Raw genomic sequence first — 16002 nt, forward strand, 5'->3', positions numbered from 1 at the left:
CTGTGCAGAGTCTGCACGTTCTCCCCGTGTCGGTGTGGGTTTCTTCCCACAGTCCAAAGACGTGAAGGTTAGGTGGATTGGCCATGATAAATTGCCCTTTGTGACCAAAAAGGTGAGGAGGTGTTATTGGGTTACGGGGATAGGGCTTAAGTGGGTTGGTGCGGTCTCCATGGGCCGAGTGGCCTCCTTCTGCACTGTATGTTCTATACCTCTCTTTTGTCCCTCTTTCCCATGCTCTTAACCCCGCTTGCTCTCCCGTCTCTGTTGAGTGGTTCCCCTCCCACCCCCCATCTGGCGCCGTCCCCCCGTTGGGGGCGCGCTGCAGCCCTGCTTTCCTGCTAGTGCGGTGGCCCCCCTTTTGGAGGTTACTGTCTCGTTTCTCCCTCGCCAAACCTCTATGGTTTTCTGCCTGCTCTTCCCCCGTCCTACCCTGCACTCCTCTCGCTTGCTCTCCCTTCTCCCCTCATTCTGGGGCCTGGTCTCCCACATGAAGCGGTCCCTCGGGTAGTGGTTTGCTTTTTGTTCTGGATGTGCTTGCCATGGTGGGGGTGGCCTGCCATGTTTCCCCCCCCCCCCCTCCCCCCTCATTGGCATGCTGCTGCCCCTTGCCAGGGGCCCATTAACTCTACCCTTGCTGTCTGCTTTCCAGCCCCTGTTCCTCGACAAACTTGCTTGCTTCGGCGGGGACTGTGACGAAGTACTCTCTTTCTTGGTATGTGACCCAGAGTTTCACTGGGTACAGCATACCAAAATGTATGTCGTTCTTGTGAAGAGCTGCTTTCACTCTATTGAATTCGGCCCGTCTCCTGTCTAGGTCTGCCCCAATGTCCTCGTAGACTCTAATGAAGTGCCCTTCCCATTTGCAGGTTGTTTTGCCTGGCCCAGCGCAAGATTGTTTCCCTGTCCTGATACCAGTTAGTTTAGCTATTACTGCCCTCGGATGACCCTGCCTTGAGCTTCGGGTGCAACGACCGGTGTGTTTTGTCCATTTCTGGTGGGCTAGGAAAAGTTTTCCTCCCCACGAAGTTACCCAGTATCTCAGCCACGTATGCCGTGGGGTTTCTGCCCTCAAGCCCCTCTGGAAGGCCCACTATCCTTACATTTTGCCTTCTTGAGCCGTTTTCCTGATCGTCCACTCTGCCCTTCAAGCTCCCGTGTTGTGACCGGTCTCGCCACCTCCTTCTCCAGGGCCGCGATCCGATCGCTCGTCAGTCGCATCTTTTTCCGGCTCCTTAATGGTTGCCTCTTGGGATTCCAGTTTCTCCTCTTGGGCTTCCAGTCTCTCCTCTACTCTGCCCAGGGCAAGCTGCAACTCCACCAGGGTCTTGACCATTGCTGCCTGCACTGCGGCCTCCATGCCTGCCATGGCGTCTGCCTTGTTTTCCTGCTGTTCCCTCAGTGCCTCGGCAAAGGCCGCCTTCAGTTCCAGTTCCCCCCTGGCCCAAGGAGAAAAACTTGTGTCTGCCCAGTTCTTTTTGTTGTGGCGGGCCTTCCATTCCGCCGCTTCGTGTGCCGGTTAGCTCGTCTGAGTGGGCTCGCCCACGGCCCCTTCTGCTTCTGGTGCCCTTTCTCTGTGCTTTAGCTACCTTCTGGCATTTTTTTTGTTTCCTGTTTTTTCTCCCCTTCTTTCCTCCCCCCTTTCTTTTCCCCTTCCATTCTCTCCCTCAACACTTTTTTCCCCCTCATAAACTCCTTTTTCAAAAAAAATTTAATTTTTTTCTTGAAAAGAGAGGAAAGGGTTTCTTTCTCTTGTTTCCTCTTGAAAAGGTTTTTGGGAAAGTTTGTTTTTCTCTCTCAACCAGACGCCGGGTCAGGAGAGTCAAGAGTGAGAGGCTTCTGGCTGGGCCGGGTGTCCTCTTTTGTTCCGCCGCCTGCCTCGTGGTCACTGCTGGCGGGGGGGGCGGTCCCCGCCGCTGGCTCAGTTCTCGCTCGGTCCCCGCATTTTCCTGCCTCTCTTGCTGTGCGGGGGGATCAATCCCTGCCGCGGTTTTTCCTGCCGTGCGCGGGGTGGGGGGGGGGGGGGGGGGGGCGCAGTCCGGCCGGTTTGCGCTGTTTGTATTTTTGTCTCGCCCCCGGAAACGGGACGCGACTGTGAGAGCTGTGTTGCCAGCGACCGCTCTCCTCTTTGGCAGATTTTCTAAGCAGACTTGGGGGAATGCTACTGAGAAGTCTATCACACGATACAAGTTATTTAACCTTTGAAGCATTCAATTCAGTCACCTGATAAGTCTGCAAATCTGCATTATATTGAAGCACAAAATAAATACTCATTTATTCGGTGCACGTAACCATGCATCATCTCACTGATGTTATTACTTATACCCATCACGTAAAACATGGAATACTTATCGCTATTTTTTATGGACTGTTGCTTCAGGCAAACCCAATCTACTTCAGAACAATATAATTAGAATGACATCTGGGCAAATAGGTGACAAAGTTATACGGCAACCCTGTAATAATCCTTTCAGCAGCTGTCTGTGTGCGCCTGGTGAAAGACAATTATATTTTTGAAGCACATAAGCTGAACTGTGAAGGGATGTACATAAAATTATTTTAAATTATAGTATTATCCAACCATTATCCACAGTAGTATATTTGCTATGTTTTATAGGATGCATGCAGGGAGCATAATTTGGATCTATGGTGGCCACTGGAGTGATGCTACAACAACCCGAGATCCTCCAGAAGTGGATTGTACAGCATCTTCAGCCACACCCACAGTAGCACCCTCAGCTGGAAAGGCACTTGAATAGACTCCACCCCCACCCCAGTATGTGCTGGAATGCTCTCAAGAAATACTGTCATGCTAAACATTCCTATATTGATTTTGGCCTTCCACTTACAAAATTTGGACTACGCAGCTCCATTCAATGTACTTGCATGTCCCTCACTGAACAACATGTTTTCAGCTGCAAGAAGGGCCCAGCAGTAGCATTACTTAAGGATCAGGCACCCAACTTGTAGATGTGGCAATTTAGAATAACTTCTGGTATTACAAAGTGGTGAGTTTATAGATTGGGCAGAAGTGTTGTTGCATCCTCACAGGGAGGGCAGAGAATTTGGTGGCCTGCCCACACAAAGATTGTGATGGGCACGGAAGCTGCAGTTGCATTGCCTCTGGGTCTGAGCAGCTTGAGGATTAGCAGAGCAATGAGTAAGAGTTGTCGCGTGAAGATAAATTCACTGACCGTGGCCACTCATGAGATCATCAGATTTTTTGTGATACTGCTACCAGGTTCATGGGGGCCGGGGTTCCAAGAATTGACCTTCCTGGCTACCTCATGCAGGTGGTCCTTGAAGGTCTCCTCGTCTCTTGTGGAAAAATAGCTCTCTCCTACTGTCCACCTACATCACCAAGGCCGCCAAGTGCCTCATCCATAAATCTGGGTGCCCTTTCTCTACCTAATGTTCTATAAACCAGGAGCTGATTTAGCTCACTCAGCTAAATCGCTGGCTTTTAAAGCAGACCAAGCAGGCCAGCAGCACGGTTCGATTCCCGTACCAGCCTCCCCGGACAGGCGCCGGAATGTGGCGACTAGGGGCTTTTCACAGTAACTTCATTGAAGCCTACTTGTGACAATAAGCGATTTTCATTTCATTTCATTTTATTTGTTAACACTGCAATTCTAAATACTCAGCAGCAGTTCCTTCAGTGATTCAGTGCAGCTCCCCTTTAAGAGGAGGAGATTGCCTGCGCCACATGTTCACTGTGAATGCTGTTCAGGCCCCTACCTAGCAGTCAGGTAACCAGCATTGTGGGCCCCCACCAAGTTTGTGTGCTGCCTGCCTTAACAGTAATGGCTGTGGGCAAGTCACAAATTGCACACCCTAAAAATGGCAAGTCCTCAGTAATTCCAAATAAAGCTCTTTAAATAATCTTTATTGCCACAAGTAGGCTTACATTAACACTGCAATTACATTACACCAGACTCCAGCGCCTGTTCGGGTACACGGAGGGAGAATTCATAATGCCCAATTCACCTAACAAGCACGTCTTTTGGGACCTGTGGGAGGAAACCGGGGCACCCAGAGGAAACCCACGCAGACACGTGCAGACTTCACACAGTGACCCAAGCCGGGAATCGAACCCGGGCCCGTGGTGCTGTGAGGCAACAGTACTAACCACTGTGCTACCATGCCGCCCCACTAATGCACACTACATCAGGGCAATTGATCCTGCTTTAATTAATCAAATTCCAAGGTGACTAACATGAAAAAGGCTAAAATTCGAGCAATTCAATTCAAGCAATATTCACCTTTTTAACCAGTCTATTTTGCAACATTAAAAAGTGCTGAACAATAATCTAATCTGTTTTGTCAATATTACATCCACTTGTATAAGAGAGGTGTATTCAATATATCACTTCATCTGTGCAGGCCAGGTTACACTCCGTACACATACACCAGGCTCTGCATGTGCAGTAATACACAGTGTGCATAGCCTGTACAGTCTGTCTTCACAAGTCACATCTGCAAGCCAATGCAGAATAGAGAACCATGGAGTACTTATAGGGCGACTCTAATTTGTGTACGACATTGCAATGTGAATTTGGGATGCTGTAGTTCAGCATGTCCCATATTACAATGGAACTAACACAATTTTGCCGATTGCCACTCTGTCAAGTCTTGATGCAGCACACTAAATCTAAATAACAATTTTCCCCCAATATTGCGCATTATTACAGTTCCAGTTTAGTTCAAAAGTTGTATTATAAAAATGCAAGACTAGAACAAAATCAGTCAGTTATTTTCTGCATGGATGTGATACCTAGCTCAACAGCAGCTTTCGGTGTAGGTTTACAGTGCAACAGTAATAAGTTGAACAAGTACCAGAATTGTCAGCACAATACTACTAGGCCTCATTTTCCACTTATTCAAACCCTATGATTGCAACGTCTCAGTGAGCTGCACCATGAACTGGAAGACAATAGTATAAATGGCATAATTAGCTAAACTGGTACCCATGCTCCCACAGATAAGGCGCCAAATAAAAATGCCAAGAGATGCATTCAATTACACAAATGTTTCGAAAGTTGAAAATTATTAATTTTTACGTCTTCCTCAGAACACACTCCAGGTGTCAGATAACTGACAGGATGGTGATGAGAAGCCAGAAATTTACCTCAAAGCCAGCTGAATAAAATGGTGCTGTTAAAACACAGCAAACTGATGAACAGATTAAATGAAACAGAAGAGTGGATAGATGGTAGATATCAAAGCAGATCTAAAGATCTTTGAATTGAAAACTTACAGAAGCAGTCCCCAATTCAATGTGTTACCTTACTCACTCTCTTTCTCTCTCTCCCGGCCTCAGAAAGCTGCTACTCAATCAGATTGGTCATCATTTCTGTTATTGCAACAGTAGCCAGGACTGTACTACAAACCTTCCCCAGATTAAAGTCCTGGAGGGCCAGGGCTAGGTAAGTATCATAGTGGGAGAGGTGAGACTGTGGGAAGTGATGATGTGGAGATGCCGGCGTTGGACTGGGGTGAGCACAGTAAGAAGTCTTACAACACCAGGTTAAAGTCCAACAGGTTTGTTTCAAACACGAGCTTTCGGTGCGCAGCTCCTTTCTCAAGTCTTTACAGATCCAGCTATAGAGGTAACCCCAGGTTAAAGAGGTGTGAATTGTCTCAAGCCAGGACAGTTGGTAGAATTTCGCACGCCCAGGCCAGATGATGGAGGATGAATGTAATGCAACATGAATCCCAGGTCCCGGTTGAGGCCGCACTCGTGTGCGGAACTTGGCTACAAGTTTCTGCTCAGCGATTTTGTGTTGTTGCGTGTCCTGAAGGCCGCCTTGGAGAACACTTACCCGGAGATCAGAGGCTGAATGTCCTTGACTGCTGAAGTGTTCCCCAACTGGAAGGGAACATTCCTGCCTGGTGATTGTCACGTGATGTCCGTTCATTCGTTGTTGCAGCGTCTGCATGGTCTCACCAATGTACCACACTTCGGGACATCCTTTCCTGCAGCGTATGAGGTAGACAACGTTGGCCGAGTCGCATGAGTATGTACCGCGTGGGTGGTGTTGTCACGTGTAATGGTGGTATCCATGTCGATGATCTGGCACATCTTGCAGAGATTGCCATGGCAGGGTTGTGGTGTCGTGGTCGCTGTTCTGAAGGCTGGGTAGTTTGCTGCAAACAATGGTTTGTTTGAGGTTGCACGGTTGTTTGAAGGCAAGTAGGGGGGGTGTGGGGATGACCTTGGCTAGATGTTCATCTTCACCGATGATGTGTTGAAGGCTGCAAAGAAGATGTTGTAGTTTCTCCGCTCCAGGAAAGTACTGGATGACGAAGGGTACTCTGTCGGTTGTATCCCGTGTTTGTCTTCTGAGGAGGTCGGTGCAGTTTTTTGCTGTGGCGCGTTGGAACTGTCGATCGATGAGTCGAGCACCATATCCCGTTCGTACAAGGACATCTTTCAGCGTCTGTAGATGTCTGTTACGCTCCTCCTCGTCTGAGCAGATCCTGTGTATACGGAGGGCTTGTCCATCGAGGATGGCTTATTTAATGCGTTTAGGGTGGAAGCTGGAGAAGTGGAGCATCGTGAGGTTATCCCTGGGCTTGTGGTAAAGCGAAGTGCTGAGGTGACCGTCCTTGATGGAGATGAGTGTGTCCAAGAATGCAACTGATTTTGGAGAGTAGTCCATGGTTAGCAGGATGATGGGGTTAACAGCATGATGTTGGCCAAAAATTACTGTTTTTCAGTGTTACTTACAGGGACCTTGAAACTACAACAGATAATCACTTGCATCAACATTATTTGGAAGGTACATCATGTTTGGGAGGAACAGACTAGCTGACAACACTTAACTTTAAACTACTTAAACAGTTACTTTCTGCTGAGTCATGAATCTTTAGGTACAGCGCTAAAAAGGTACTTCTGGACAGTTACATGTTTATCGTAAATTACTAAACAGCACACCACAAAGTCTCATGCTTAATTTTTTTCCTTTCAATTTTATAGAAATTTGTGCAACTGAAATCTATCTAAATCATTCTAGTCGGATTTACTGGATTAAGTTGTATGCATGTTATTAATTTCCTCAGAATTGTAATTCACTTTACAGTGGCCCTAGATTTAAGCTTCTATCTTTCTATAACAATCATTTGAGCTATAAACATTCTTCAGAACCTATTCAATCCACAGTTCCTGATGTATACTTTGTACCCCATACAGTATACTTGGAAGTGAGGTCAAGTTAGATATTTAAAAAGGTATGTAGCTATTAAACTCTCATATATTCAGAGAAAAGCATCTCCTTAAAGTTCCTCCATACAAAATAATTTAAATTTAGGAGTTGCACCTAAATTGCTGAAAGCCTGCACCATTGGGGACACAATTATAGCATATACCATATTACACTGCAGAAATTTCAGGCAATTATGATGCAAGTTACTTTTGCCATTATGCATGCCATGATATAAATTGCATTATGCATGCCATGATATAAATTGCAAGGACTGTTGCGTTGCTCCAGAGACCTTTATCAAAAATGTTGGGTAACTAATTTCGACAGCTCAGCAGCAGACCCCACCCCTACCAACACCCATCATTAAAATCAATAGCGAGATCAAGTTTGCTGATTTAATGGGTTGGATTCACTGCCGCCACCCCCGCTGGCAGCGGCATCTAAGTTAGAGCCCTACGCCAGCAAAATTACCCATTTGCATTCTATTAATAGGCTGGACAACGGATTTTCCAAGCCCTCATGAACCTCCGGTCCTCTGGGCTGGGATTCACATGGGTGAGAATTGGTGCAGCTTTTTCCCAGCATGGCCCTGGCACAGGGAAGCAACAAAACCCGTGAGAGCGGGCGTCATCTGCGAAACACTCTCAACATATGGGGGGGGGGGGGGGGAAATCAATTTTTTGAACTGAACATATTAATCGTTATAAAAATATGTTAAAGTTCGAAAATGACCAGTAGAGGAGTTTGTCACCTTTTTTCTCATGTTAAAAATTACGTAATATTTAAGTTTACAGGTCAGCAGACTGTGCAACTGTCAATAACATTTCACTAGTTGCAGTTAGTTGGAATTGTAAAGAAACCAATGAAAATCTCAAGTAATTCAAGATTATCTTAAAGTGAACACATCACTGAACAAATGCTAACTGCAAGATATTTTGCTAAAGTTTAATCATTGCTCACTTGGATACAGCAGTGAATTGACAAGTTATAAAAATGACTACGGTCCCAGATTTGATTCCCAATCTGTGCCGAACCTGTGTTAAGGATACTATCCTCGGTGAAATGGAAGTTAGCAAGGCTCCTATTGTTGACCATTATTCAATGAAATTAGTTGTTGGCAGTGCAGGTGTGTGGGAAATAGGAAGAAAGGATATTGAACCACTAGATTCCTACAGTGCAGGAGGTCGCCATTCGGCCCATCAAGTATGCACCGACTCTCTGAAAGAACACTTTACCCAGGCCCACTCCCCTGATAACCCCACCTAACCTGCACATCTTTGGACTGTGGGAGGAAACCGGAGCACCCGGAGGAGACCCATAGACACAAGGAGAAAGTGCAAATTCCATTCATACAGTCACCCAAGGTTGGAATGGAACCCGGGTTCCTGGTAACTACTGTGCCACCATGCTGTCCCTTGTTTATCTTGTTTAGTGGGATTACCCAGCACTCGTTGGCCCCACTGCAGGAAGTGGTTAATATCCCAAGAGGGAATGAAGGTTAGTGTTGTAACTGGGGGTTGAGGAAATAATTGGTAATGATTGTTAAAATCCATGCAAACCAAGTCACAAACACAAAACATACCTTCCCAAATAAGAAAACAGATACACCTATTCCTACAGCACTAGGCAGTTTAGTCTGAAAGCAGTCATTAATGTTGTTTCCTGCCTTTTACATTGTGTGGTCAGATACTGAAATATTAGTTTAATATGGCGACAATAACTCACCGATCACTTCGGCAGAAATGCAGGCTAATCGAAACAGAGGGGCTACTTTATCTTCATATATTTGCTTCCCCAATCGTTTCCCTCCAAGAGGATTAATAAATACGATTAAGTGCTTTGGTCGCATAGCTGGAAAAGAAAAGAAACCAAATATTTTACCAGAACTGAACTTCTCTGGCAAATTATAAAAGGGGGAAAAAAAGCTTTGGGTTAAATGTGAGTGTCAGCATGCATGATAATGGAGATGTCAGTTCACTTAGCTCCTTAAACACAATTTGAAATCTTACTATTTCCCTTGCTACGTAACAATGGGCAACAAAATTATCTACGCAACATTTTGAAAAGCACTCATGGCCATTTGTACCTGTACTTCCTCCCTCAGTTTAACTTCCCTTCTTGAGATGTCTCTTTGCCAGCAACATTTCCGATAGGCAAAGAGACATCTCAAGAAGGGAAGTTAAACTGAGGGAGGAAGTACAGGTACAAATGGCCATGAGTGCTTTTCAAAATGTTGCGTAAATAATTTTGTTGCCCATTGTTACGTAGCAAGGGAAATAGTAAGATTTCAAATTGTGTTTAAGGAGCTAAGCGAACTGACATCTCCATTATCATGCATGCTGACACTCACATTTAACCCAAAGCTTTTTTCCCCCTTTTATAGCAACATTTCCGATAGTCAAAGTAGGTATGACCTGCATCTGTGAATGCAGCCCTGTAGCCAACTGTTATCAACAACTATCAGTAATATGGTGCCTTTAACATAGTAAAAGGTCCCAAGGTGTTTTGGGAGCATTAAGACTTGCCCAAGTGCAGCCCAACCCAAGAGTGGAAAAAGCAAACGATCAAAAATTTCAAAGTGGTTGTGGCAAGGAGGAAAATCTTTTTTTAAGCTCCTGGAACAATTGAGGCAATTCAATATTCTGAGATTTCCTCAAACTTATACGCTAACAGGGCATTAACATAATTTTCATTGGTCAAATAAATATATGAGAATTGAGAGAAAATTGCAAAGATCATGTTGAAAATAAAAGTTGATCAAAATTAAGTGCTTTTTTAAAACAAGTTCCACATTCAATACTTAAGATTAAGCAAGGCATGAATATGTATAGTAAAACTACAATATATTCATTCAGCATTTCCCCCCAAGAAATTTGCTGATGCAAGAAAAATAAACAGGAAATGTATGCAGAAAATCATCCATTTGGAGGTTGTAAACATCTGGGTACAAATAACTCAATAAAATACTGACACTCGTGTGCTACGCTGCCAGCATTTTGAAGGGTTTCACAATTCCCCGTAGCAATGGTATTTTTTTGGCTGAAACTATACTTACCTTTTGAACTCTGAAGAGGTGCTCTGAAAGATGATTTCAGAGTTATTTAGAGCAAGCTTTTCTTGAACATTATTCGGAGATGTGCTTTAATATACAGAATACTAAGATTACATTGTAGCCAAACAGATCGCCAATGGAATCTGAGATACAAATACTTGAGGGCAACATGTAAGCTACAATGTCAGGACGCAAGCTTCGGGTCACTGTAATTGTGCATTGTCTGGCTCAGCTCCATTATGCAGTGTGGGGTGGGTATGGATGGGCCAAAAAACGGAGTTTTAGCAGGAATTAAATTATTTGCCGCATGCCTACAAATTGAAGAGCAATATGTAAATAAGAAGGAAAAGCCAAAGATGTGACACAAGAAATGGAAGGGGGAAGTGCTGCTCGAGATCTGTTCGAATTCAGCACAGTGGCATAGTGATGTACTGCTGCCTCAGGACTAGAGTTCAATTCCGGCCTTAGGTGACTGTGTGGGTATTGCATGTTCTCCCAGTGTCTGTGTGATTTTCCTCCGAGTGCTCAGATTTCCTCCCACAGTCCAGAGATGTGCAGGTTTGGTGGATAGGATGGGGGAGTCGTCCGAGGGTCGGTGCAAACTCGATGGGACTAATGGTCTCCGTCTGTACTATAGGGATTCTACGTTTTACTGGCTTTGTTACAACACACAAAAATGGGAAAAAGGAAGGCGGTAAGGATAAAGGGTGGACGACCATGACAGTTTTTAAGGGAAGAGGAACATTAGTACTTGGAACTATGATGTGGCTATCACAGAAACGTGGTTAATGGAAGGGCAGGATTGGCAGCTGAACGTTGGAAGATATAGATGCTTCAGGGGAGATAGAGGGGAATGTAAAAGGGGTGGGGGAGTAGCATTACTGGTTGAGGAGATTATAGCCGTACTGTGGGTGGATACCTCAGAGAACTATGATTACCCCATGAGGCAATCTGGGTAGAGCTAAAGAACAGTAAGGGGGAAATCACAATGTTGGGTGTTTATCACCAGCACCCAACCGCCAGCGAGAGATAGAGGAGCAGATAGGTGGAGAGATTTTGGACAGGTGTAAAAGTAACGTGGTTGTTGTGGTAGGGGATTTTAACTTCCCTTATATTGACTGGGACTCACTTAGTGCTAGGGGCCTGAATGGGACAGAGTTTGTAAGGTGTATCCAGGAAGGCTTCTTGATGCAATATGTAGATAGTTTAACTAGGGAAGGGGCAGTACTGGACCTGGTATTGGGGAATGAGCCTGGACAAGTGGTTGAGGGTTCAGTAGGGGAACATTTTGAGAGTAGTGACCACAATTCTGTAAGTTTTAAGGTACTTTTGGATAGGGATTAGGGTAACATTCGGGTTACGGTGCTAAACAAAGGCAAATTCCAATAACATTAGACAGGAATTGAAGAATTTGAATTGGGTGCAGCTGTTGGAGGGTAAATCAACATCGGTCATGTGGGAGTCTTTCAAGTGACAGTTGATTAGGATTCAGGAAAATCACGTTCGTGAGAGATCGAAGGATAAGTATGGGAACTTTAGGGAGCCCTGGAACACGAGGGATATTGTGAACCTCGCCAAAAAGAAAATGGAGGCTTTTGTACGGTCTAGAAGGGTGGGGACAGTCGAAACCCTTGAGGAGTATAAAGAAAGTAGGAAAGTACTTAAGCTGGAAATTAGGAGGGGGTCATGAAAAGTCCTTGGTAAGCAACAGTGAGTTCACGGTAGGGCGCCCTGGCTAGCGTGTTTCCCTTGCATACACAATTCATTTAGCGGAATGTGGATGCTATGCTGCGAAAATCCACCGTTGCAGCCAACGGGTAAAATGCTTGCTGCCATACTTAGATGCAATGAGGGGAAAATCCAACTAGACATGTTAGTTTTCACTTTACTTACCTTCTATTACCATCACGGCAGAGGACCTATGCATTTGTATTAAATTACCTCTTCCTTCCTATGCATTTGTATTAAATTACCTCTTCCTTCTGCATTCACCATCCCACTTCCATGCTTTGGCCCTGCTACCCTAACCCTACCTCCTCCACTCCCACAGACTCCTTTTCCTCCACATCCCCTACTGCCACTTCACCCCTGACCATATTCCCATCCCCCAGGCCAAGGCCCTGCTTCTTCCCCCTACCCCTTCTCCCCCTTTACCTCTTTGTCCACTACCCCGTGGTCTGCCCGCAAGCCTCAACCCTGCTTCTCCCCACTCCTGCTCTCCAACCCCCCTCCCACGGCAACCCCACCATATCCACTCCCTTCCCTTCCCCACTGTCCTGCTCCCAGCCCTGAGCTCCACTCCCCTCCCCAACCTCTGCTCCTTCCTCCATCTACCCCAGCTCCCCTTCTGCCCTGGCTCCCGCTACAGCAGCATCTCCTTGGGCCCAAACCAATGTTCCTTGAGCCGTTGTTCCCATTCCTCCTCGTTGTTGGCGGGTAGCTGCAGCTCACCCTCAACCACCACCAATTAAATCCTCATTGCAGGGGAAAGGGGAGCTGTCTACCTGGGGTGATCAGAGTTCCGGCCCTTGGGGCTCAGACCCCCAAAAGGGCAGGGGTTGAGACCACAGTCAGCTGGAATCTCCCTCCCTTCAGGGTCAGAGTCTGAAGCCAAATGGTGTTCTCCAGATGGGTGGGGGCTGAGTTAATCAATCAGTAATACAACCTCAGATTGGACGAGAAGATCCAGCTGTTCTGTGCCAGTGTTTCCAACAGTGGAGGCAGCACCATAAAGACAGCCCAGAGCAGGAAGATGCTCTGAAGGTTGCACATGGAAGCAGCATCTACTGAGGGCATAACCTCCACATCATGCAATCATAGAATGCAACTGGTTGCAAATTAAATTTAGAGGTGCCGATTGATGGCTCCCCTAGCCTGGGCAGAGATCAGAAGAAAATTAAATGAATGGAGTTTCACCAAATGGCGGAGATTTCTCATCCTGGAAAAAGGCAGTTGGAAGTTTGTTGAAGAACAGGGTCTGATAGAACTTTTTTCCTCCGGCGATATGAGGGGAGGTGCATGGGCAATGAGGTTGAAGGTGGGTCAAGAGTTGGAAAGAAGGAAATGATGAGCAGTGATCTCACTGATAATTAAAATCTTGTTTCTTGCAGTTACAATGTCAAGTTTCCAGAACCGAAAGAGGCTATTTAGCCCATCAGAAGTGCCCACCAATTTTACCACGTTTTTGGATTTTAAAATCTTCAGTTCCTGTAAATCAGCTGTACAACAACTTAAGCCACTAAATTCTGGTGAAATAAGAAACATGGAATTCATGTCCCAGCTTAAGGCTACATCAAATAACATGCCCACTCGCAGTGTATTTCATACAATTTTCCCATATGCATTAAAACATAGACCTGACCACAACAATTCATCAGAGCTTACATCAGCTAAATTCAGAACACATAACCTCTACAAAAGCAATAATTATATGTATGGTGACAGCTCTTTGATCATGTGGGGTGCCTCTCAGAATTAAGAAATCTTGGTTCTGACACCCAAATAGCATAGGGCAGCTGGGAAAATGGTTGCATTTTAGACATAGAATACTAACCAAAATGATCCCAAGACAGCAACATTTTACACACTTCAATTCCAAGAAAGAATAATAATAATCACTTATTGTCACAAGTAGGCTTCAATGAAGTTACTGTGAAGAGCCCCTAGTCGCCACATTCCGGCGCCCATTCGGAGAAGCCGGTGCAGGAATTGAACTTGCGCTGCTGGCATTGTTCTGCATTACAAGCCAGCTGTTTAGCCCACTGTGCTAAACCAGCGCCAAAGTATGTTGTTGCACCAAAACTATACCCAAAATTCAGCCAACATAATTTTAGAAAATAAATTGCACATTTTATCCAAATCCTAAATTCTGGCTGAAGGATGTCTTCCATAACTACTTGCGACATAACAAAGTTCAATATGCATTCACAGCTTTAGTAATGTGAATCACTTGCAGTGGATTTAGCCAAATCTCCAAATTATTGAACTAGAAGTGGACAATGATAGCTTCTGTACTGGGAACATTTATTTTTAATGACACATTTATGAAGAGAAGCAACAATCACAGTTCATCAATCAATTATTGAAAAAGAAGGATTAAGGAACTGGAATTGAAATTAATCCAAAGACCCTACTGGTTTTGCATTGATTTACTTGGCTAACTGAAGCCTGCCAAATCAACAAAGCTGTCATCAACAGTAACTGACGAAACAAATTAAAATCAATGTGGTATGAAACGTGGGATGAAAAACCTACACAGAGTATGCACAAGTCCCGCTCTACATTAATCCAGTGAGCATACAGATAGGTGGTGGGAATCTGGAGCTCATTGCCTGAAAGGGTGGTAGAGGTGGCAACCCTCACAGCATTTAGTTGAGCACTTGAAATGTCATAGCACATAAGGCTACAGACAAAGTGCTGGAAAATGGGATTAGAATAGATGGGTGTTTGTTGGCCAACACAGACACAATGGGCCAAAGGGACTCTTTCTGTGCTGTAAAACTCTATGTGTCATATCTTCCTGGTGAATAACTATTGAGTGTGCTACAACACAATGGGACACACATTTTGGCTGTAGGGCTGCAGTAAAGGTGGCAGAAAAACAAACGGTCTGACAAATTTGCCACTGCTAGCCACAAATTCAACCATCATGACAAACCTGCGGTTTAAATGTCTAAGGGACAAATGCCAGTGAGAACATCTGAACTGTTTTAACTCAGTTTGAAGTAGAAGATAATCTAGCTAATCTAATTCTATAATCTTTCTATGTCAGGCAAAATGCCCAAATAATGAGGTCACTCTGCCAAGAGGAGAACATTGGACCTGCTCTGAATTAGACTCCAAGAGAAACACAAGCCCCTTTTGGGTAAAGTAGGGTAAAGTAGTAGCATGGATAGAGGATTGGTTAATTAATAGAAAGCAGAGTGGGGATTAATGGGTGTTTCTCTGGTTGGCAATCTGCTTGGCAATCAGTAGCTAGTGGTGCCCCTCAGGGATCCGTGTTGGGCCCACAATTGTTCACAATTTACATAGATGATTTGGAGTTGGGGACCAAGGGCAATGTGTCCAAGTTTGCAGATGACACCAAGATGAGTGGTAAAGCGAAAAGTGCAGAAGATACTGGAAGTCTGCAGAGGGATTTGGATAGGTTAAGTGAATGGGCTAGGGTCTGGCAGATGGAATACAATGTTGACAAATGTGAGGTTATCCATTTTGGTAGGAACAGCAGCAAACGGAATTATTATTTAAACGATAAAATATTAAAGCATGCTGCTGTGCAGAGACCTGGGTGTGCTAGTGTATGAGTCACAGAAAGTTGGTTTACAGGTGCAACAGGTGTTTAAGAAGGCAAATGGAGGGATGGAGTTTAAGACTAGGGAGGTTATGTTGCAATTGTATAAGGTGTTAGTGAGGCCACACCTGGAGTATTGTGTTCAGTTTTGGTCTCCTTACTTGAGAAAGGACATACTGGCACTGGAGGGTGTGCAGAGGAGATTCACTAGGTTAATCCCAGAGCTGAAGGGGTTGGATTATGAGGAGAGGTTGAGTAGACTGGGACTGTACTCGTTGGAATTTAGAAGGATGAGGGGGGATCTTATAGAAACATTTAAAATTATGAAGGGAATAGATACGATAGATGCAGGCAGGTTGTTTCCACTGGCGGGTGAAAGCAGAACTAGGGGACATAGCCTGAAAATAAGGGGAAGTAGATTTAGGACTGAGTTTAGGAGGAACTTCTTCACCCAAAGG

General features: G+C 45.0%; 1 protein-coding gene across 2 annotated transcripts in view; it reads right to left on the reverse strand.

Annotated features, from left to right (window-relative positions):
- Positions 1 to 16002, reverse strand: part of cerk (ceramide kinase) — a 74468-nt gene that overhangs the window by 44289 nt on the left and 14177 nt on the right. For both annotated transcript variants that reach the window (XM_038811401.1, XM_038811402.1), the window contains exon 4: positions 8928 to 9053. In XM_038811401.1, the coding sequence (XP_038667329.1) occupies positions 8928 to 9053 (126 nt within the window). The remainder of the gene's footprint in view (positions 1 to 8927; positions 9054 to 16002) is intronic.

The sequence above is a fragment of the Scyliorhinus canicula genome, chromosome 11 (genome assembly GCF_902713615.1).
Source record: "Scyliorhinus canicula chromosome 11, sScyCan1.1, whole genome shotgun sequence".
Taxonomy (NCBI): Eukaryota; Metazoa; Chordata; class Chondrichthyes; order Carcharhiniformes; family Scyliorhinidae; genus Scyliorhinus; species Scyliorhinus canicula.